At 45.4% G+C, this 22,607-nt stretch overlaps 1 protein-coding gene across 2 annotated transcripts in view; it reads left to right on the top strand.

Annotated features, from left to right (window-relative positions):
* EPS15 (epidermal growth factor receptor pathway substrate 15) overlaps window positions 1-22,218 on the top strand; it is a 76,311-nt gene extending 54,093 nt beyond the window's left edge. Inside the window, exons 14-25 of one of the 2 annotated variants that reach the window (XM_069981593.1) lie at window positions 3,586-3,747; window positions 5,649-5,846; window positions 7,607-7,813; window positions 8,153-8,242; window positions 8,824-8,932; window positions 10,933-10,968; window positions 11,613-11,938; window positions 13,039-13,108; window positions 14,072-14,151; window positions 15,185-15,344; window positions 16,599-16,750; window positions 21,289-22,218. In XM_069981593.1, the coding sequence (XP_069837694.1) occupies window positions 3,586-3,747; window positions 5,649-5,846; window positions 7,607-7,813; window positions 8,153-8,242; window positions 8,824-8,932; window positions 10,933-10,968; window positions 11,613-11,938; window positions 13,039-13,108; window positions 14,072-14,151; window positions 15,185-15,344; window positions 16,599-16,750; window positions 21,289-21,435 (1,737 nt within the window). In that variant the 3' untranslated portion in view covers window positions 21,436-22,218. The remainder of the gene's footprint in view (window positions 1-3,585; window positions 3,748-5,648; window positions 5,847-7,606; window positions 7,814-8,152; window positions 8,243-8,823; window positions 8,933-10,932; window positions 10,969-11,612; window positions 11,939-13,038; window positions 13,109-14,071; window positions 14,152-15,184; window positions 15,345-16,598; window positions 16,751-21,288) is intronic. The other variant, XM_069981594.1, reaches the window with a different exon arrangement.
* The last annotated feature ends 389 nt before the right edge of the window (window positions 22,219-22,607 follow it).

Genomic DNA, 22,607 nt, shown 5'->3' with positions numbered 1-22,607 from the left:
TCTGCCTCAGGACCGGGTCCGGGCACCGGCTTACACCCACAAGGAGCAAGAACCCCTGAAACAGCTGACCGGTGACTCTTCTTTTTTGGAGGAGACACTGGTTTGGCTAGTATAAGATGCTTGTCTTCCTTCTGGAGGAGAGCTAATTTGCATATTTTATTCCCATGATGCTTTTCCTGAAAACAAGTCTCCATATGTCACCTGGGGGTCCTCAATGAATTAGTCCTGCCCCTCTGGAAGTGATAATGGCAAAGGAATAGACTCAGGCCCATTATGGTGGCCTTAATATTAACCACTGATTCTACAGCTGGCCCTGTAAGCCTTAACCTTCATGTGACCTATATGTGAGATGTAATACACAGATCCCATTATAATGTGTCTGTGATCATCCATTATTCTCCTTATAGCACATACGCCTTATCCAGCGTTATACTCTGCCTATTGGTATGGAATATACAATACAATACGTATCATGGTATCACTGTGCTTCAAAAATTTAGGACTGAGGGGTCTGTGTGATATCAAAGGATTAGAGGGTTGTCACTGCCCAGACTATAGAAAATAAATTATAAATGAGGACATTCTCAGTCTGTATAATATTACAGCGTGGGACATTTATTTAAATCTAGAATATACAGTCTGGGTCTAATGCTGGGGTTGGGGGGCCTACATGGAACAACACAATGTTCACACAATGTATTTTTCTCTTGGAATAATCTATCATGGATCCCGACAGACTTTATGGCACAAATGTTGTGTTTTATGCAGCAGATGAGGGGGGTGGGGTGCAGATTATTAGCCCTATGGGGTTACCTGACCTGGTTTTCATGTGAAGAAGTAAAATGTCGTGATACCAATGGATCACCGTGTTACAGCATCTCTATGGCTCATTCAGTCTCCGAGGGTCCTGGCCGTCAGAATAGCTAAAAACCTGAGTGAGACAATGCACCACAACCAATCATAGCATAGACCAGAGGTAGGCAACCTGCAGCCCTCTAGCTGTTACATAACTACAACTCCCATCATGCCTGGACAGCCAAAGCTTTAGCTCCGGCCAAATCTCAAAAATCTGGTGCAGGCTGGGGAACACAGTAAAGAAGTCATACTTACCCGTCCCTATTCCCCCCGCAGCGCGGCATCACCAGCTCTCCGACAGCTTCAGGTTTCCTGCAGCTCCGAGTATGTCCCATCCTGTCTGAGAATGGGGCAACAGGAGACCTGCGGCTGTCAGAGAGCTGGTGATACTGTGCTGCGGGGGAACAAGGACAGGTAAGTATGACTTCTTTATTGTGTTCCTCCTACCCCCTGCTTGCATGGTGTTAGATCCCTATTGCACACGGGGCGCAGAGGATGAAGATAAATTTCCACATACTTTGCAGTTTAAAGGGGGTAGTTCACCCAAAAATGCTTTAAAAAAAAAAAAAAAGTCAACTGGTGCCAGAGATTTGTGATTTACTTTTGTTAAAAACTGTCCAGTCTTCCAGTACTTATTAGCTGCTGTATGTCCTGCAGGAAGTGGTGTATTCTCTCCAGTCTGACACAGTGCTCTCTGCTGCCACCTCTGTCCATGTCAGGAACTGTCCAGAGCAGGAGAGGTTTTCTATGGGGATTTGCTGCTGCTCTGGACAGTTCCTGACATGGACAGAGGTGGCAGCAGAGAGCACTGTGTTAGACTGAAGAGAATACACCACTTCCTGCAGGACATACAGCAGCTAATAAGTACTGGAAGACTGGAGACCTTTTTAAAAAAATAGAAGTAAATTACTAATTTCTGGCTACCGCCCTCAGAGCAAAAATCTGTCCCCGGCCAGCCCCTTGTAATGATTATCAGTTTGGCGGGGCCGTGCTCTGGGGACTGTAGCCCCGCCAATGATACATGATGCTGGGAGTCCTGGTAATCCATTCCATTGCACACAGTCTGTATACACTGATTGTATTTGGAACTAAGGCCTAAGGCTTGGCACACTGGCGTTATATGAGGTCCGCTAGTTGTACTATAATTATTTTTACCTATTCCCCTGAAAGTTCACGATTTCCTTATCCTCATTTTGCCGTCATTAAATGTAATTGGACGTAACATATTAGTATTAAATAATGGAAAAGGTTACAGAAAGGAAGGACAATGACCATTACATCCGATTATCTCCTGAATATCTCATCAGGGTAAATACATGACACAGTCTGGGGGTTTGTCTCATATTTTTGTGAAAAACCTCAATATTCTGGAGATGACATTAGAGCTTTAGGGCCCGTTCACACTACGGAAAACTGGTGGAAATTCCAAGCAGAACCCCGGCCCAGAACTCAGGTGTCCAACTCCGGCCCTCCAGCTGTTACAAAACTACAATTCCCATCATGCCTGGAAAGCTGAAGCTTTGGCTCTCCAGGCATGATGGGAATTGTAGTTTTGCAGCTGCTGGAGTGCAGCAAGTTTGACGCCCCTGGTATAGAATGTCATTAGCGGTAAACACTTCTAATAGTTATAATAGACAATTGTGGAAATGGGAAAAATAGCGCCACCCATAGGGAAATCAGACCTATTACATAGCTTTAAAGTGTCACTGTCGCTTAGGCGATTTTAAGGAACTTTGTGATTGGGTTTATTAGCCGAAAAATGCCTTTTTATTTTGAAAAAGCAGTATGAAGTTCTCCCCCCTGTCTTCATAGTTTTCTATGGAGAGGGGAGGGGTGGAGGGAGATGAGGCACCAAAACAGGACAATAAAGAGTTAATTTACAGCTACATCACTTGCTATCTTCTCTGAAGTCAGCACTGACCTCTGAATACTGGCTTTCACACAGCTCCCGCTGTGTAGTTCTTTGCTCTCTGCTCCCTCCTTCCTCCTACCCCTCCCCCTCCCCTCTCTATAGGTTACACAGGGCCCGACTGATGTAAAAGAGTCGTGAATTCCTGATAATGAGCAGTTAATGAGAGAGAGAAGGGAGGGGAGGGGGGGGGGGACCTGGGGAAAGTCTTTATGAACGCAGATGATGGCATATTTGCCTAATAAACCTAATTACAAAGTTTCTTAAAATCGGCCTGTACTATTGATTTCTGCAACAACAAAATAAAAAATGACCGTGACACTTTAAGGGTGTCCCTACCTGTAACCATTGTTTCAGACTTCTTGTCCCTCATCAGTATGGCAATAGGAGGCGCTAGAGACCTGGGAATAGCTGGGAATTCATCCAAATCTATCTGCTTCGTACTATATGGAAGGTGAAGTGGGAGGAAGATAGGCTTGGCTGAATTTCCAGCGAGAGTGTGTAGCAGGAACAGGAAGTTTGAAGATTGTACAGTAGATAGGAGGCTAATGAAGACAACAGAACAGATGGAAAGCATGAAAAAGCTCAGAAAGGTAGTAAAATAGTAATATTGGTTAGTTTATTAGTTGATTACCGGTAGATTTCACCATCTGATGTGACATTTATCGGACCACCGGCCACTTGACCTTAGACCTTAGGTCTCTTAGATGGTGCCCAGTGGGTGGGGTCACATTTGGGGGCTCTCCATTACTTGTAGTGCATACCTGTGCCACCCCGACCTGCTCAGCACTTAGGCTTGAGGTGTGATTGTTCTGTTCTAGGATCTGCAGGATGAGGTGGAGCAGGAGAACACCAACCTGCAGAAGCTTCAGGCTCAGAAGCAGGAGGTGGAAGACGTCCTGGCCGGGCTGGACGAACAGAAGGCAAAACTGGAGAGCCTGCTACAGGAACTGCGGCTTAAGTGTGCGGAGGAGGCCAACCTGGTACGGACCAAACTGTGTAATATAGAAGCCTCCTAAACGCTGGGGGAGGGGAGTATGAGAGCTTGCTAAACCCTTGGGAGGGGTGGGGGGTATGGTGCATTTAGAGGTTAAGTATGCTTAATGCATTAGGATATTGGGTCAGTTTTTGTAATAAAAAAAAAAAAAAAAAACTTAAAGAAGTTCGGCGAAATTTTTTATTATTGTATTGCTCCCCAAAAGGTATACAAATCATCAATAAACACTTATTATTGGAAAGGCTTATAAAATGCTTTTTTCCTGCATTTACTACTGCATCAAGGCTTCACTTCTGATAACGTGGTGATGTTACTTCCTGGATAACGTGGTGATGTCACTTCCTGGATAACGTGGTGATGTCACTTCCTGGATAACGTGGTGATGTCACGTCTCGACTCCCAGAACTGTGCGGGCTGCTGGAGAGGATGATGGCAGGGGGATGCTCAGTGTCCCTCAGTGTCCCCCTGCTATAATCCTCTCCAGCAGCCACAGACCGCACAGCTCTGGGAGTCATGACCTCACCATGTTATCCAGGAAGTGACCTCACCATGTTATCCAGGAAGTGACCTCACCATGTTATCCAGGAAGTGACATCACCATGTTATCCAGGAAGTGACATCACCATGTTATCCAGGAAGTGACCTCACCGTGTTATCCGGGAAGTGACATCACCATGTTATCCAGAAAGTGAAGCCTTGATGCAGTAGTAAGTGCAAGGAAAAAGCACTTTATAAGCATTTCCCGTAATAAGTGTATATTGGTGATTTGTATAACTTTTGGGGGGCAATACAATATTTTAATAAAATTTTTTGCCAGATTTCTCCTTTAAGACAAGGGTGTGGCTTGTGTGGGAAAGGGTGGGTCTTAGTGGGAAGGAGGTGTGGCCCAAAATGCATCAGCAGGCACCAACATATTGAAGTTAGTAATGTGCACCAACTTCATCACACACTTATATTTTATTAGTTTTTATTATATTTTATGTCTCTTTATAAAAAAAAATAAAATTGGGGGGAATTTAAAGGGGTTCTCCAGAGAAAATATTTTTTTCTTATTAACTGGTGCCAGATTTGTAAATTACTTGCAGGAAGTGGTGTATTCTCTCCAGTCTGACTCAGTGCTCTCTGCTGCCACCTCTGTCCATGCCAGGAACTGTCCAGAGCAGGAGAGGTTTTCTATGGGGATTTGCTGCTGCCTGATGCTTCCTGGCATGGACAGAGGTGGCAGCAGAGAGCACTGTGTCAGACTGGAGAGAATACACTACTTCCTGTAGGACATACAGCAGCTGATAAGTACTGGAAGACTGGAGATTTTTAAATAGAAGTAAATTACAAATCTATATAACTTTTATTTGAAAGAAAAAGGTTGTCTGCCGGAGTAGCTTTTTATTGTACTTATAATGAAAACTCTGTGGTCAGCATGTATAGCCGCTCAGATGATTCTCTGCATCAGCATGCGGTTAGATATCTGGGTTAGCTTCAAAGCGCTCATGTCTAGCATGCCGGGCCCATTATACGTCACCGGCCTCTGTGAAACGCGTTGGCAGAGCCGCATGAGGAACAATGTCTGCCAGTTGCAGCTTGCTTTGTAGTTAGGTCGGCGTACATTACATAGCTACCTATATGGAACAATGGATTCAGCTGTCAGTAACAATGTTACACCCAACTTGTGTCACTGGGTTTGCTCTAAAATCCAGATTTTGCCTATAGGACAGCGATGGAGAACCTACAGCCCTCCAGGCATGAAGGGAGTTGTAGTTTTGCAATAGCTGGAGGGCCGAAGGTTCCACTTCCCTGCTTTAGAGAGTGATTGTGCGTTCCCCCAATAGTCTGTCCACCTGATGACCCCCCCTTCTCTCTCTCTCTCGTGTCGCTCACCTGTTTTTACAGATCTCTTTACTGCAAACCGAGGTATCCAGCCAGGAGACGCAGATTTCTAACTATGAAGAGGAAGTGAGCAAAGCCAAGGAGGAGCTGATCCGCCTGCAGGAGGAGACGGCCCAGCTGGAGGAGAAGCTGGAGCAGGGGAAGGAGCGGCTGACGCCCCTGGAGCACCAGCTGCTGGAGTGCAAGGAAGAGCTGCGCATAGTAAGATGTTACTCCGCAGCGGTGTCTGCGGGAGATTCCCTTATGTCTGCAGAATTCCTAGACTCTGGAAATGACAATGTCCTGTTTTAATTTACAATATTTGACTAAGTCACAGAGAGATGTCAAGTTTTCGATCAGGCAGGGTCTAGGTGCTATGGATCCATAATGATCGCTAGAACTAGCTGGATAAAGTACTCTCCTAAGCTCTCCCCCCCCCCCCCCCCCCATAGGGCAGACACCTTGACTTACCATAGACTCCATCCCCTGCAACGAGACAGAGAAAGAAGCAATTTACCCAACACTATCCACTTCTAGTAATTTACCCAACACTATCCACTTCTAGTAATTTACCCAACACTATCCACTTTTAGTAATTTACCCAACAATATCCAGTTCTAGTAATTGGTTGCAATCTGAACACCCAGACTCCGATATGTCAGGAGTCGTTGTTTTTTTTTGTTTTTTAGAGACGGCATCATCAGAAAATGACTTACTGTTTAAATAATGTTTTTATGTTAAACTGATTTTTTAAAGAATTTTGCTGACATTTTTCCTAATTCTCCATTTTTCTTTCTATATTATATAATAATCCTGATATCTTGCAGTTCTCATTCTCACCACTTGGGCTAAAACTAAGCTGAGACTTCCTGTTGTGTCTGTGGTGATAAAGAGGAGGCTGCTGTAAAGTGATTTGTACAGCATTGCAGCGTCATGTGACACCAGTAGACAGAGGAGACAATAGCAGCTCCCTGTGGAATCACCTCTTCACAGGTCACATAGCGCGCTCAGTAATGTCTCACATTCATCTCAGGGGGACAGGGTCTGACTATTGTCTTCTATGCCCATGAGTCTTGCTGTAAAGCATGTCACTAAATGCTGTACAGAACAGCTCAGCTAATATGGCCGCCCCCATAACAATGTACAAAAAGGTTAATAAAAAAATTAGTCAGATTAGAATAAAAAGAACAAGTTTTAGTATCGGATTCTAATCAATGAAAGAATATTTAGGTGACACATTCCCTTTAATGTCACAGGTTAAGGTAGGACTGGTGTTTTGAGTGATAGTTATCCTCAGGTTAGATCTGGGGTGTCAACCTCTTGGCCTTCCAGCTGTTGCAAAATTACAATTTTCATCATACCTACACAGCCAGGCTGTCCAAGCATGGTGGGAATTGTACTTTTACAACAGGTGGAGGGCCATGAGTTTGACACCTCTGGGTTAGGCCATCACTCTTAGGGTCCTATTCCACGGGCCGAGGAGGGCCCAATCAACAATGTAAACGAGCGGCGATCTGCTAGATCGCCGCTCGTTTACTGGGCCTATTCCACGGCCCGATGATCGTTAAGCGAGGGCTGCAAGGACATCGTTACCGATGTCCTTGCAGCATCATGCATTACTTGTTAGGTCTTCTCGGCGCTGTCTTCATCCCCGATTATCGTTACTGTGGAATAGGGCCCTTAGGCCCCATGATCAGATGTATGCAACGGTCTCCCCTTTTCCGTTTACATTGCTTAGTACTGCACAGTGCCATCTCATACATGGTGGCTGTACACGGTATTACAGTTGAATGTCAGGGGTGCTGAAGGTCAGACCCTCACCAATCTAGTATTATTGGGCCATCAGTTGAATTATCAAGTAACTCTGTTAAGTTGTTTATGCCATGTTATATTTGATATAGTAATTGTAGAGTTAACACTTGGCTATGGCAGGTAGTAGTTTCTTATGTATATTTGTCATTATATATTTCTCTGTCTTCTAGGCCAAACTTCAAGAGGTGAAGCCTACTGAGAACCACGTAAATGATCAGTTCCACATCAGCTGGCGTCACCACCTGGATTTGCCGATGGTCAATGGCACAGGAGATCACTCCAGCCTGAGTAATAGCAGCAGCGAGCCGGCAAATCTTCATGAAACCGTAGAGTATGAAAGTGCAGCCCAGCCCGAAAATCAGAGCCAGAGTTCCCCGGTTCGTATGAGATTTGTATTGAGGAGTATGTGCATTATAGAGATGAGAGAACCTCAAGCACACTTGGCCTTTGAACGGGCGTCATAAGATTACCGGTGGCTTAAGAAGTTGAATGCCGCCCTAAGGCTACCTGGAAAATATGAATACAGTCTTAGGCCATAGGCTGTATCCATGTTTTCTAGGACTCCCTAGGGCGGCATCCAACTTCTTTAGCCAACGGTAATCACATGCCGCACACTCTGGTTAGGACAGTTCAAGGTTCACTCATCTCTGGACGTAAACTTGCACTTCCTCCTGCTGTATTCTGGGGTCATATCACCATCTGTACTCACATTATAGGTAAGGAGCAGTCCAGAAATCACCCATACCTCAGGGAGTGAAGGGGAAGAGAAGGAAGAGACTTCTAATGTGCCAGCCCCAGCCGAGCAGGTATGGAGGGAAATCCCCTCAGCTCGCCTTATTCATAGCATTAGTATAACCATAGTATATCAGCTGCTGTGAAACTACAACTCTCATCATGTCCTGATAGACGCATGTGTTCAGGGCATGCTGAAAGGCATAGTGTGTAATAACTAGTTACTTTCAGGTTATGGACTGCTGTTAAACAGAGAAAACATGGCTAATCAATAGAGATGAGCGCAACTGGGGCATGTACAAGTCTGCTTGTTCTGCATTGTTTTCCAGTGGCTGAAGAAGTTGGAGTCCTGGAGAGCATGGATGCAGCCTATAGCCTATGACTGTATCTATGTTTCCCAGGCAGCCTTAGGGCTTAGACTTGAGCATGCTCCCGTTGCTCCCATCTCTACGACTAAACACAGTAACGTCCTCTTCAAGAAGTTCACTGTCCATATACAGTTCAGCTTTTACTTTCTATTTGTTCTGTTCAGCAGCGAAGCATCTTTCATCTAACATCTGTCTGTATTTTTTATACCATTTGGCATCCTCACCGCATGTATCGCACCCAAGGGTGGAAAAGCAGAGATTATGCTAATCTGTTGTCTTTGTTTCAGGAGATTATGTTCCATGTAGATCCCTTTGAAGTAGAGCAAAGCGCACCTGCTGCACCGCCTGTCTCGGGAGGCGGGCTGGACTTCTTCCAGAGTGACCCTTTCGTTGGAAGTAAGTTGCTTTCTTTCTCTCTCCTTATATGCTGTGAAGATCTAAATTCAGACTTTGTTTTATGAATTGTAAAAAGAATTGTATGGTGGCAGCTGACCTCATAGTGATGACCACCTAGTGAATATCCTGACCTCGGTGATGGAGATTTCTGGAGATCTTTGCGCACCTGCTCTATGTATGTGGATGCTGAGGCTTATTCTGTCCATGTTGGAGAATTCATCTTCCCTTTCTGCATCTTCAGCTAAAAGCATCCCTGTCACTTTAACAAAGTTTGATACATCACACAGATGGGTGTTTGGGGTGTTCAGACCCCCACAGGTTGTTAGTTGGAGTCGAGAGAAGCCCTCAGCTTCACGTCTAACTCACTTGCTATCTTTCTAGTGGCATGAGGAGTCTATGGGTCCCTTTACATGATCAGATTTGTTGGCCTTGGGTGGCCGCGAACGAGTGCCAGTCGGCAACATTGGCACTCGTTTGTAGTGCCCTTACACGGCATGACAAACTGAGCAGCCAGGCTGCACAAACAATCCATGTATCGTTTGTGCAGCCATGGAAACTGACAGCGCAGATAAGTATATATTGGGTTCTGGGATTCATATATATCCGCGCTGTCAGTTTTCAGCTGACAAAGCTGTACATACTTAGTGTATTGCTGCTGTGACCTGGCATCCTCTCCTGCTGCTGTGTCTTCAGACTCAGTGTCCTGTAGCTGTCAATCATTTTGGAGGATACCATGATCTAAAGACAGTGGCTAAAGTGGCTGGACAGCAGCAGTGCACTAAGGGGGTAAGTATGTACTTCTGTGTGATCTGCAGACTGACAGCACGGATATATGCATATCCTGTATGTACAGTATATCCTATATGCATATCCATGCTGTCAGTTTGCCTTTGTCATTATTGCCCCCCCCATCCCCTTTTTACACAAGATGTGTGACTGATAACAATAGATTTTAAGCCTGCTCTAAATACGCCATCAGCAGAGGTTTTCCCCCATCCTCAGCTGATTGCTCTCACCTTTACACTGGCAGATCATCGGCCGCAGGAGCGTTTCTTGCAACACACCTGGTCGATAAGGGCCTTTAACATTAAGGAGACTGTCTCCTGCATTGAGTTGGAGTAATGGGGTAAAGCCCTTAGCTGAGCGCTTCTCCCAACTCTGTCTATTGACTGGTAGGGGTCTGAACACCCAGACCCTTAATAATCAGGGTGTATCAACCATGGGACACGTAAAAAGTTGTTCCTAAATAACAGGGAAACTTCAACCACTATCTCTTGGAAGTGAAACAAATTTATCTTAAGGGTCTGTTCACAAGTACAGTTTTGTAGGGAGATCCGCTACGAGTCAAGGTCCTGGCAGGTCCCAGTACTACATACTTGCAGCGGTCTGAAAGACCCATTCTGCTGCCGCTCTTTGCCGCTCTTTGTTCTGTATTGTGTATCTGTCCTTCCTGGTTGAGCAGTTCCCAGAATGCAATTCTTTACCTCAGCTGACCATCACAGTCCCCCACCCATCACAATCAGTAAAATTAGTGCAGCACCTGCTTCTGGCCGCAGTCAGAAATAGTGGATCACTCAGGGCATTGGGGGATCCAGCCAAGAAGTGGGAGCAGGAGACAATGTGAATTGGCACAGAGGCCATTTTTTTTCACTTCTTGGATTTCTATCAGCTACCAGTGTGGCAGAACCGCACAGATACAGTAATACATTGTATAGACACATCTATATAACTTTTAATAGAAAACAAGTTTTTCTTATCCGGAGTTCCCCTTCAATAAATATAAGAAATGGGGCCGACCCTCAAGATATCTCACTAGTTGTACTGAATTTAATCTCACAAATCACAGATACAATCAAAGAACACTATATCTACTGGTAACATGGATCAATAACATATGTTCTCCTTATATATACTTCTCCTATATACTCCTTATCCCCTTCTGGTGAGCTGCACCTACAACTTGTTGTAAACAAATGTCTCTATTCTGTCTTTTCCTGCAGATGACCCCTTTAAAGATGATCCGTTTGGTAAAACAGGTGAGTTTTTTATGTCTTGGAAATTAGATTTGAGATCAATGCTGGTCACTTTTAATATAATCGCTACAGTTAAAGGGATTGTTCACCATTTTTTTCCCATTAAATCAACTGGTGTCAGAAAGTGCCAGAGATTAGTAATTTTACCTCTATTAAAAAAAAAAAAATCTCAGGTATTTTTTTTTTTTAATTCCAGTACTTATCAGCTGCTGTATGTCCTTCAGGCTGTGGTGTATTCTTTCCAGTCTGGAGAGCAGGATAGGTTTTCTTTGGGCACTTGCTGCTGCTCTGGACAGTTCCTGACATGGACAGAGGTGGCAGCAGAGAGCACTGTGTCAGACTGGAGAGAATACACCAGTTCCTGCAGGACATACAGCAGCTGGTAAGTACTGGAAGACTGGAATTTTTTAAATAGAAGTAAATTACACATATCTGGCACTTGCTTGGACCAGTTAATTTGAAAGAAGAGAAGATTTGGAGAAGAGGGAAGAATTACATGTGGAGTCTGTTCAGCTTCCTTGGATCCTATTAACCATTGCTCTTGTACATGTCATGCTCACACATCTATGTATTTCTAATTGCATCAGGTCTAATATCCATCAGTCCATGCATGATCTCTGTATGATGTGTCTCTGCTTTACTTGCAGATCCGTTTGGAGGTGATCCTTTCAAAGACTCTGATCCTTTTGCTTCTGATGAGTTCTTCAAACAATCTTCAGCAGATCCTTTCTCCTCTTCCAAAGCGGATCCCTTCTCCTCTTCCGGTGCAGAACCTTTCCCAGCTACAGAAGCTGAGCCGTCAGATCCTTTCTCATCATCACAAGGAGAAAAATCAGATCCTTTTTTGTCCTCTAAAGCGGACCCATTCTCCTCCGCCAAAGCTGATCCCTTTTCTTCTTCAACTGACGATCCCTTTACGTCTTTCAAAACAGATCCATTCTCAGTCCCATTACCGGACAGCAACCTGGCCTCGGTATGTTGTGGGGTCAGCTTGACAGAAATACAACCTTAAGGCTATGTTCACCCAAGGCAACGTTTATTAATGAACTTGAACATTGTGTGAACATAGCCTAAAGGGGTTATTTTAAAGGGACAGTGTCATCAGAAAATGACTTATTGTTTAAATTATATTTTTATGTTAAACAGATTTTTTAAAGAATTTTAGAATTTTTTTTTCTAATTTTCCATTTTTCTATCTATATTATAAAATAATCCTGAGATCTTGCAGTTCTCATTCTCACCACTGGGGCTAAAACTAAGCTGAGACTTCCTGTTGAGTCTGTGGTGATAAGGAGGAGGCTGCAGTAAAGTGATTTGTATAGCATTGCAGCGTCATGTGACACCAGTAGATAGAGAAGACAACAGCAGCTCCCTGTGGAATGACCTCTTCACAGGTCACAGAGTGCGTTCAGTAATGTCTCACATTCATCCCAAGGGGTCGCTGTTTGTCCATTGTTGTCTATGTCCATGAGGCTTGCTGTAAAGCATTTTACTAAATGCTGATAACAGCCAAGGCAATATGGCCGCCCCCATAACAATGTAAATAAAGAAATTACAGTCATAAAATAGAAACAGGTTAGTATCAGATACTAAAACTTGTTTTTATTCTAACCCGTAAAATAAAATGTAGGTGACACATCCGATTAGATTAAGATTTGCAAAAAAACGTATTACTAGCCACGTGATCGGAAAAAAAAAAAGCGGTGCCTGCCCCCGTTTATATGAACGGATCTTTGTTGCAGTTCTCCTGTACAGCTGGTTGGCCAGAAGAGCGACCCTTTACATCAGTGATGGGGAACCACTGGCCCGACACCTGTTGCAAAACAACGATTCCCATCGTGCCCCAAAGCTTTAGCTGTCAAGACATGCTGGGAGTTGTAGTTTTACAGCAGCTGGAGGCTGCCGGTTCCCTGCTTCATAGCTATCTATGTGAACAGCCTTAGTTCTGTAGAAACCATTACCCTTGAGGTCACCATAGTTTCATCCTCGTAGGTCTTTGGGCTACATTGACCTTTCCTATTACTATACTCCTTGCTGCCATTGTAATTGTCAGTATATTTTTTTTTGTTGTAGAACGAAGCTCTGAAGATCAATGACCCTTTTGCTCCCGGCGGGACCTTTGCCCCAGCGAGCACTGAAGCTGGTAAGCAGTCCTATAGATTGTGTGTTCTCTCTTGTATTTCTGACTTGCTGTTACGGGATTCCTGTATTTAGTCTACACTAGACCTTGGCGCATATAAGCAGCCATGACTGCTAGAGGTATTCTGACCCCTGACCATCCAGCTACTTCTTAGAGCCTTATAACAAGGGGCAATTATTGGCTGAACAGGTCAATGTGGGCCCCGTGTAATAGAGCCACCGATCAGATGACTGACTGCCAATTTAGCTGGTTATTTCGATAGGTTGAAAAAAAAACCAAAAAAAAAAACCATTGGCCGATGGCCCCACGAATGACCTTGCAGGGGTTTGTACAGTCCTTCCTGCATGGTTACATTACTAACAGCCCTATTACACGGACAGATCCCCAAAGCCAGAAATGAATTTGAAAAGAGGAGAAATCTCAGTCTTTCCCTTATGAACCGTTCCCTGTTTATAGTCTGTTCCAGGCTTTGACATTTTTGGTTACACAGACAGATTATTGAAGCCAGTGTCAGAAACTTTTATATAGATTGTAATTTACTTCTTTTTAAAAATCCCAAGTGTTCCCATACTTATCAGCTACTGTATGTCCTGCAGGACGTGTTGTTTTATTTACATTCAGACACAGGAACTGTCCAGAGCAGGAGAGGTTTCCAATGGGGATTTACTGCTGCTCTGGACAGTTCCTGACATGGACAGAGATGGCAGCAGAGAGCACTGTTTCTGAATGTAAATAAAACACTTCCTGCAGGACATACAGCAGCTGATAAGTATGGGAAGAATTTGTATTTTAAAATAAAAGTAAATTACCTATATAACTTTACCTAAATAACATAACTTTCTGACACCAGTTGATTTGCTGGACAACCCCTTTAATGCGTGAAAGTTACTGCAGCGATAAATGCGACTTTTGCTAATGTTATTGACTGTGAGTGTATGCAATATTCTGCAAATTATATATTTACAGGCAACAAGGACCCTTTTGCTTCAGTCTTTGGAAATGAGTCCTTTGGTGGTGGATTTGCTGACTTCAGTACGCTGTCCAAGGTATTCTCAGTTTTTGATGCGTTATTTTACAGAAACCTCAGTTTTTCACATTTCAGTGTTAGTTGTTAAAGGTTTTTCTGGTCAGAATGAACCGATGAGCGGATGTCAAAGTCTGTTTGTAATTTTTATAGAGAACGAGTGGTGTAGTAGCCAAGGGTGCGCACTCCTTCTCTGTTCACTCTGGGAACATTTAATCCCTGTTCTTGTGATCAGTGGTGCCCAGCAGTCAGACCCCCACCAGTGAGCTAATTCTACCCAATCCTGTGGGTAAGATATAGAGATTTAGATATATCCTTTGTACTATTGCTTTAAAGGGGTGCTTCAACAAAATGGTTTTCTTTTAAATTAGCCGGTGTCATAAAGTTATATAGATTTGTAAACTTTTATTTAAAAATCTCCAGTATTCCAGGACTTATCAGCTGCTGTATGTCCTACAGGACCTGGTGTATTCTCTCCAGTCTGACACAGTGCTCACTGCTGCCGCCTCTGTCCGTGTCAGGAACTGTCCAGAGCAGCAGCAAATCCCCATAGAAAACCTCTCCTGCTCTGGACAGTTCCTGACATGGACAGAGGTGGCAGCAGAGAGCACTGTGTCAGACTGGAGAGAATACACCACTTCCTGCAGGACATACATCAGCTGATAAGTATTGGAAGACTGGAGAAAGAGGTAAATTACAAATCTGTATAACTTTCTTACACCAGCTTATTTGAAGGAAAAATGTTTTTGCTGGAGAACCCCTTAAAGTGTTTTCATGATTGTAAGCGCCTCTTCACTTGCGGTGGGGTCTCGCCTGCAGTCACCTTCTGGTATCTATTTGTACACCCTAAGTGGGTATATTCCTATAACGCTAGTACTGAAGTGCTCTGGTTAGGACGCTGACCATCAAGCTTCTCAGTCACTCTCCCAGCAGTCACATCCACCGCTCACACATTTTCCCCCAGGTTATGGACGTATAAAGCTCCAGTGTAGATCACTTGTCTTATATGGTGGGATTGTTTTTTAACATTAAATAAAAATCTTTTTTTGTAACAGAACAGCAGCACGGACTCCTTTGACGGTACACTGCCGCTGAAAGAAAGAGAGTCACTGAGCATCAAGAGCACATTGGACGCTGAGTCTTCTCAAGCAGACACTCCACCTGCATTACCACCGAAAACCGGGACACCCACCCGACCATGTCCACCCCCACCAGGTAGGTATCCAGACTGTCTACATTGTGGGCCATCCTTACAGACGTCCTATACACCAAAAGTGTCAAACTCGCAGCCCCTTCAGCTGTTGTACAACTACAACTCCCATAATGCCTGGAAAACTTTAGCTTCTGCTGTCCAGGCATGATGGGAATTGTAGTTGTGTAACAGCTGAAGCACCGCACATCTAAACACTGCTTCTATACTCAGTGCTTGTTTACTTAGACCCTGTATGTATCCCCTTTTGTTTGTACTCCAAATGTTGAGAAGTTCAATGCCTCCTTTTCCATTGTTATATTTTTTTCAGGTAGGGAGACGCAGTACACTCTTGGTGGTCAGGTTGCTTAGGCAACTGTATGACACCCAGCAAAAGTCTGTGCACAAGCCCTATTACAGGGGTTACCCAGCGTTAGGAAAACATGGCCACTTCCTTCCAGAGACAGCACCGCTCTGATCTCCAGGTCAGGTTTGGTTTGCAGTTAAGCTCTATTCACTTCAATGGAACTGAGTTACAAAACCTGCACCCAAACTGGAGATAAGAGCTGAGCTGTCTCTCGAAGAAAGTGGCCATGTTTTTCTAACGCTGGATAACCCCTTTAATTAGAATGTGCATGAAACTGGCCAGGAATCTGCAACCTGACCTCCTGCTATGAGCTTTCTCTCTCCGTCCTAAACTATGGGGACCAAATGGACCTCACATAATTAGACTGACCCCTAAAAAGATAAATGTTCACGTCTGTGTTAGAGGCTCTATATTTTATTTGCTGCCTCCTTTGCTGATTTCATTCAGTGGCATTCGAAGGATCCTATGGACCCCATCGCTCCGTGTAATAGAGACAACGCTCAGCCGATGAAACGGTTATCACCTGATTGTTTCTTTAAGTCCAGACCTAAAATTATCGGCCACTGACAGCGTGTATTAGGAGACCAGGAGCGTTGGCAGGTAATGTATTAACTGTTTTGGCAAGGGCTGCACAGACATCGCTAACTTTGTCTCTGAATCCCTTGCTAAATGATTATCGGGCTTTGTAATAGGCTCAGTAGATAAGCGCCGATCTAACAGATTGGCGCTCATTTACAATAATGATTGGGCCGCCATCGGCCTTTTAATAGGACCCTTAGGGTTCTGTATTGTCCATCGCATCTTATCCATGTGAAACTCTGAAGCGTCGCAAGTGGATTTAACGTTTACTGAATAATGTCTCTGGAAATCCATTGCACTGATAGGAATGTGATGTCCTGCTGTTTCCATTTAGGCCAGAGGCCTCCCTCTAAGCCAGAGGACTTGTTCAAGCAAGGAGACCCATTCCAGGCATTCAATCTCAGCTTCCCCAAAGAGGTGGAGTCTGACCCCTTCGTAACCGGCAAAGGGACAGGCGAGGCCGGGAGTCTTAGTAGCTTTAACACTGTAAGTACAAACTGAGCCCAGCGGCAGTCAGGACTGTAACCCTTCACCTCCAAGCGGCTGTGTGTGTATCCCGGGAGTGGGTGCAAGCATTGTATTATATAAACCCTTCTGTATTTTATTGTTCCTTACCTCTTGTATTGTTCTTTTAACGATTTGAAGTAAAAAACAAAAACGAATGCCAATGATGTCCTTTTGTTGATTCTTTTGCCGATTTTTGTTACTTTGCTTGAAGCTTAAGCTTTCACAGCCTACAAATCCTGGTTTGTGCAAGGTGTCTGCTTACACATGCGAGGCTGCCGTGTGATGTAATACACTGAGCCGTACAGTACATCAGGTGCCATCGATTCACCAGGGACACTGCCGTGATTGCTGCCACTATTGATTGTATAGTCATTGATTCCACCCCCTTGAATTCTTTCATCATCTTCCTCAGCTATTAGATTCTTTACTTTAAAGGGGTATTCCACTCAAACATAACTTTTGTTATGTGCTGTATATGTTGCTGCCCATGGTGAGACTAACAATTCCTTCCATACTTGTTATTATCTATTAAGTCTCCTTCCCCCATCTCTGAGCTGCTGCTTTCTGCTGAAGACACACAAGCCTGTGTGTGAGCTTTTTTTTCTGTTTCCTCCCTCCCTTCTAAGACAACTGCTGTAAACAAGTCCCTTCCAGGCTGTATCTGCAACATTGTAGCTTCTTTGTAATGCTGGGAGGGTCATTCTGAGGTGAAGTTACTAATGAACGCACTGTGATTAACCCTCCCAGCATTACAAAGAAGCTGCAATGTTGCAGTTACAGACAGTCAGGAACTTTACATCAGCTGTCTCAGAAGGGAGGGTGTAGGAGGGGAGACAGAGAGAGAGAGGCTCACACACAGATTTTTGTGTCTTCAACAGAAGGCAGAAGCTCAGAACTTGGGGAAGGAGACTGAATAGATAATAACAAGTATGGAAGGAATTGTTAGTCTCACAATGGGCAGCAACATATCAAAAGTTATGTTTGAGTGGAGTACCCTTTTAAAGTGAAAGGACCCTGATTTTTGTTTTTTGTTTTATTAACCTGAATAGAGAAAATCATGGTACTGATCTCATTTATAACTTTATAATGGACGGATATTACAGGGCACCACATGGGCTGATTCCTTCCCTCCAGTCATACATTTACAGGACAGTATATTCTGCCTGCCTATAACCACGGCTATGCGGGGCTTAGGAGGTATTTCCATTGCAGCCTGCTATTCATTATCCATAGGATGAAGGGGTCCGACTGCTGTGACCCCCGCTCCAAGAACAGGGAAGCAGTCATGACGCAATGAATGGAGCGCTGACCATACATGTGGATAGGGGATAACAAGTCGAGGTTGGTGTACCTTCTGCACAGGCCAGTTGGCTGAATTACGTTTTTTGGGATCACTCCTTCACAACAATTGGCCTGTGTAAAAGGGCGAACGCCGAAGGGCGAGAAAACGCTTGTTTGTCAGCTGATTGCATGTTTTGTGTGACCATTGTTAGTTGCACCCGATCCTGTGTAAACCTGTGATGTGCGGCCATTGGTGATGAATGTAACGGCAAATGATCCAGCGATCACGTGTGACCTGGCTGTGAAGGCTAATCCAATGATAGGCACTCCTTATCTGCAGTCTGTCCACTCATCTAGAAGGGCTTTTAGGCTGGGTTCACACTGCGTTTGATTTTGGGGTGGGGAGGGGTGTTGCATGCTGCAGCTCACCTCTGCCCTCTTGACACTTAAAGGGGAAGTCCACCAAAAAAAATGTTCTTTCAAATCAACTGGGGCCAGTGATTTGTAATTAACTTCTACTAAATCTCCAGTCTTCCAGCACTTATCAGCTGCTGTATGTCCTGCAGGAAGTGGTGTATTTTCTCCAGTCATACACAGTGCTCTCTGCTGCCACCTCTGTCCATGTCAGGAACTGTCCAGATCAGCAGCAAATCCCCAGAGTAAACATCTCCTGTTCTGCAGACTGGAAATAATACACCACTTCCTGCAGGACATACAGCAGCTGCTAAGTACTGGAAGACTGGAGATTTTTTATGGAAGTAAATTAAAAATCTTGGCACTTTCTGGCACTAGTTGATTTGAAATAATATTTTTTTTTGTGAACAACCCTTTTAAGCACTAAGCATGATGTTAGGATGACGGATTACCTTTAAATCGCTCTATTCACTTCAGTGGAACTGAACAGTAATACTGCACCAAAACCAGAGTGCAGGAGAGGTGCCATCACTGCTAGGAGGCCATGGAGAGGTGCCATCACTGTTAGGAGGCCATGGAGAGGTGCCATCACTGTTAGGAGGCCATGGAGAGGTGCCATCACTGTTAGGAGGCCATGGAGAGGTGCCATCACTGTTAGGAGGCCATGGAGAGGTGCCATCACTGTTAGGAGGCCATGGAGAGGTGCCATCACTGTTAGGAGGCCATGGAGAGGTGCCATCACTGTTAGGAGGCCATGGAGAGGTGCCATCACTGTTAGGAGGCCATGGAGAGGTGCCATCACTGTTAGGAGGCCATGGAGAGGTGCCATCACTGTTAGGAGGCCATGGAGAGCTGCCATCACTGTTAGGAGGCCTTGGAGCAACGTTCAGCAGAAAAGGTCAATAATCACCCAGTGTAAAAAGGCTGGCAATAGCCAAGCATTCCCTGTGCAATGGGAGGATGAGTGGCGGCATGACTGATCCACCGATCACTCCTGCCACCCTGATACTGAGCTATGTAGTAGGTGAATGATCGCCGATCAGGTTGGGGTCGGACTGTGTAATACAGACATAAGACACCACCACTGATCATGAGAATGAGGGGAAAGTGACTGGGCTGTAATACTGAACCCCATCCCCTTCATTCTTACAGGTCTTAGTGCTTGGACCTCCTTAAAGAGATGGCATATCCCTTTTATGTGTGTTTCAGCTTCCTGGATATGTTTGCTTTGGTTGCTTTTCATCTATAATCAATCAATCAATCCTCAGTGCGCTGACTTTGTGATTGGCGCTTGTGCTTGTACTCGGCTGCAGTGTAAAGCATGGAGGACAGACTGCAGCCTCATACGGGATCCAACCCGATCACTGATCATTTTTCTGCTGTTTTTAATCCTCAGAGACAGAAGAATACACGTAGCACTTATCAATTTTCATAAAGTGATGATCTGTGTGATTCCAGTGTCGTCCTTCACTTCCTCACTGATATTTGCGTCTGTTCTCTGATAACCCCGACCCTGCCCCCCCCCCCCCCCCCCCCCCCGCACTGCCATCCCATACCTGTACCCCCACCCCCCCGCACTGCCATTCCATAACTGTACCCCCCCCCCCCCCCCCCCGTCACTGCCATCCCATACCTGTACCCCGGCACTGCCATCCCATACCTGTACCCACTGCCATCCCATACCTGTACCCACTGCCATCCCATACCTGTACCCCCTGGCACTGCCATTCCATACCTGTAAGCCCCCCCCGTCACTGCCATCCCATACCTGTACCCTCCGTCACTGCCATCCCATACCTGTACCCCCCCGGCACTGCCATCCCATACCTGTACCCCCCCGGCACTGCCATCCCATACCTGTACCCCTCCTCCCCACCTGAGCACCACCATCCCATACCTGTGCCCCCCGGCACTGCCATCCTATACCTGTGCCCCCCGGCACTGCCATCCTATACCTTTACCCCCGGCACTGCCATCCTATACCTGTACCCTTCCTCCCCACCTGAGCACCACCATCCCATACCTATACCCCCCGGCACTGCCATCCCTTACCTGTACCCTCCATCACTGCCATCCCATACCTGTACCGCCCGGCACTGCCATCCTATACCTGTACCCCCCGTCACTGCCATCCTATACCTGTACCCCCCGTCACTGCCATCCTATACCTGTACCCCCCGTCACTGCCATCCTATACCTGTACCCCCCGTCACTGCCATCCTATACCTGTACCCCCCGTCACTGCCATCCCATACCTGTACCCCCCCGGCACTGCCATCCCATACCTGTACCCCTCCTCCCCACCTGAGCACCACCATCCCATACCTGTACCCCCCGGCACTGCCATCCTATACCTTTACCCCCGGCACTGCCATCCTATACCTGTACCCCTCCTCCCCACCTGAGCACCACCATCCCATACCTATACCCCCCGTCACTGCCATCCTATACCTGTACCCCCCGTCACTGCCATCCTATACCTGTACCCCCCGTCACTGCCATCCTATACCTGTACCCCCCGTCACTGCCATCCTATACCTGTACCCCCCGTCACTGCCATCCTATACCTGTACCCCCGTCACTGCCATCCTATACCTGTACCCCCGTCACTGCCATCCTATACCTGTACCCCCCGTCACTGCCATCCTATACCTGTACCCCCCGTCACTGCCATCCTATACCTGTACCCCCCGTCACTGCCATCCTATACCTGTACCCCCCTTTTGTCTTGCTCTGTAAATAAATCCTCAATTCTTCATTGATATTTTTTTCTTCCTCTGCTGAGACTCTTAGCCAGTGAATGTCTCTCTTGAAATCTGCAGTACCAGTCTGAGGACGATATGATCGAGTGGGCGAAGAGGGAGAGCGAGCGGGCGGAGGAGGAGAGACTACAGAGGCTGAAGCAGCAGGAGCAGGAGGACCTGGAGCTCGCCATAGCGCTCAGCAAGTCCGAGATCTCCGAAGCATGAACCATCCCCGGGCCTCCTAGTAACAAAACTCTGTAGTTCCTAGAAATATTTAAATAGTTTGCAACCTCTGAAGTATTTAAGCGTCTCCGCGATCCTCGCTCCGGCGGTGACCAGGTAACGTCATCCCTTGTGTTGTGGCTAAGGAGTGGTCCTTGTAAATGTCCCACCTGTGATTCTTAAAGGAACACTCCGGTCAAAAATGATAACCTGTGTCGTGTCTAGTCCAGGCCCTGAGTGGGTGGAGCTTGACACAGGGCATGATTAATCCTTGTGTGGTGCACCGCCCCCTGCTGGCCATTCCATGTACTGTGCTCACCTGGAGGCCTCCTGTGCAGTGTTACCAGATGTCGCCGGTCTCAGCCATAAGGAAAGGTCACCAGATGTCCCTGACTTGTCCTTATTCCCAGTTTTTCTTTTCTAATGTGATATTCTGCTGTTCTTATTTATATCTGGGTGACAACCAATACGATAGTCATCACTTTCCCAGTGTCCCCGAGTTTGCACTGATGTGTCTTTGTTTTGTTTTTTTCCTTTGGATTCCGAGGTTGAGGCAATAATAGTCTCAAAAATTTTAACAAATGTTAATGGTGGGGGCGAGGCGTGGTCAGGGATGTACATATAATAGCAGGGTTTTTTTGTGACAGCGGGAAAAAGTTTTCTGCTTGTCTTGGCGCCGCATGCAACCTGATCGCCCTATACAAAGACATGCCAGGTTCAATCCTGTCTACTTATTACCTTTATTTACTTCAAATAAAAAAATCTCTAATCTTTCAGTACTTATCAGCTGCTATATGTCCTGCAGGAAGTGGTGTATTCTCTCCAGTCTGACACAGTGCTCTCTACTGCCACCTCTGTCCATGTCAGGAACTGTCCAGAGCAGGAGAGGTTTTCTATGGGGATTTGCTGCTGCTCTGGACAGTTCCTGACATGGACAGAGGTGGCAGCAGAGAGCACTGTGTCAGACTGTAGAGAATACAACACTTCATGCAAGACATTCAGCAGCTGATAGGTACTGTAAGACTAGAGATTTTTTAATAGAAGTAAATTACAAATCTCTGGCACCATTTCATTTGAAATAAAAAAAAATTTGGTGGACTACGTAGACACATTTGAACCTTTTTGAAAGAAAATGTTTTAAACTACCACTTTAAGTTTATCTAAAATTTTTGACA

This window comes from Dendropsophus ebraccatus, chromosome 8, assembly GCF_027789765.1.
Source record: "Dendropsophus ebraccatus isolate aDenEbr1 chromosome 8, aDenEbr1.pat, whole genome shotgun sequence".
Taxonomy (NCBI): domain Eukaryota; kingdom Metazoa; phylum Chordata; class Amphibia; order Anura; family Hylidae; genus Dendropsophus; species Dendropsophus ebraccatus.
The sequence above is the reverse complement of the archived record's forward strand: the minus strand, read 5'-3'. Positions and strand labels throughout refer to the sequence as shown.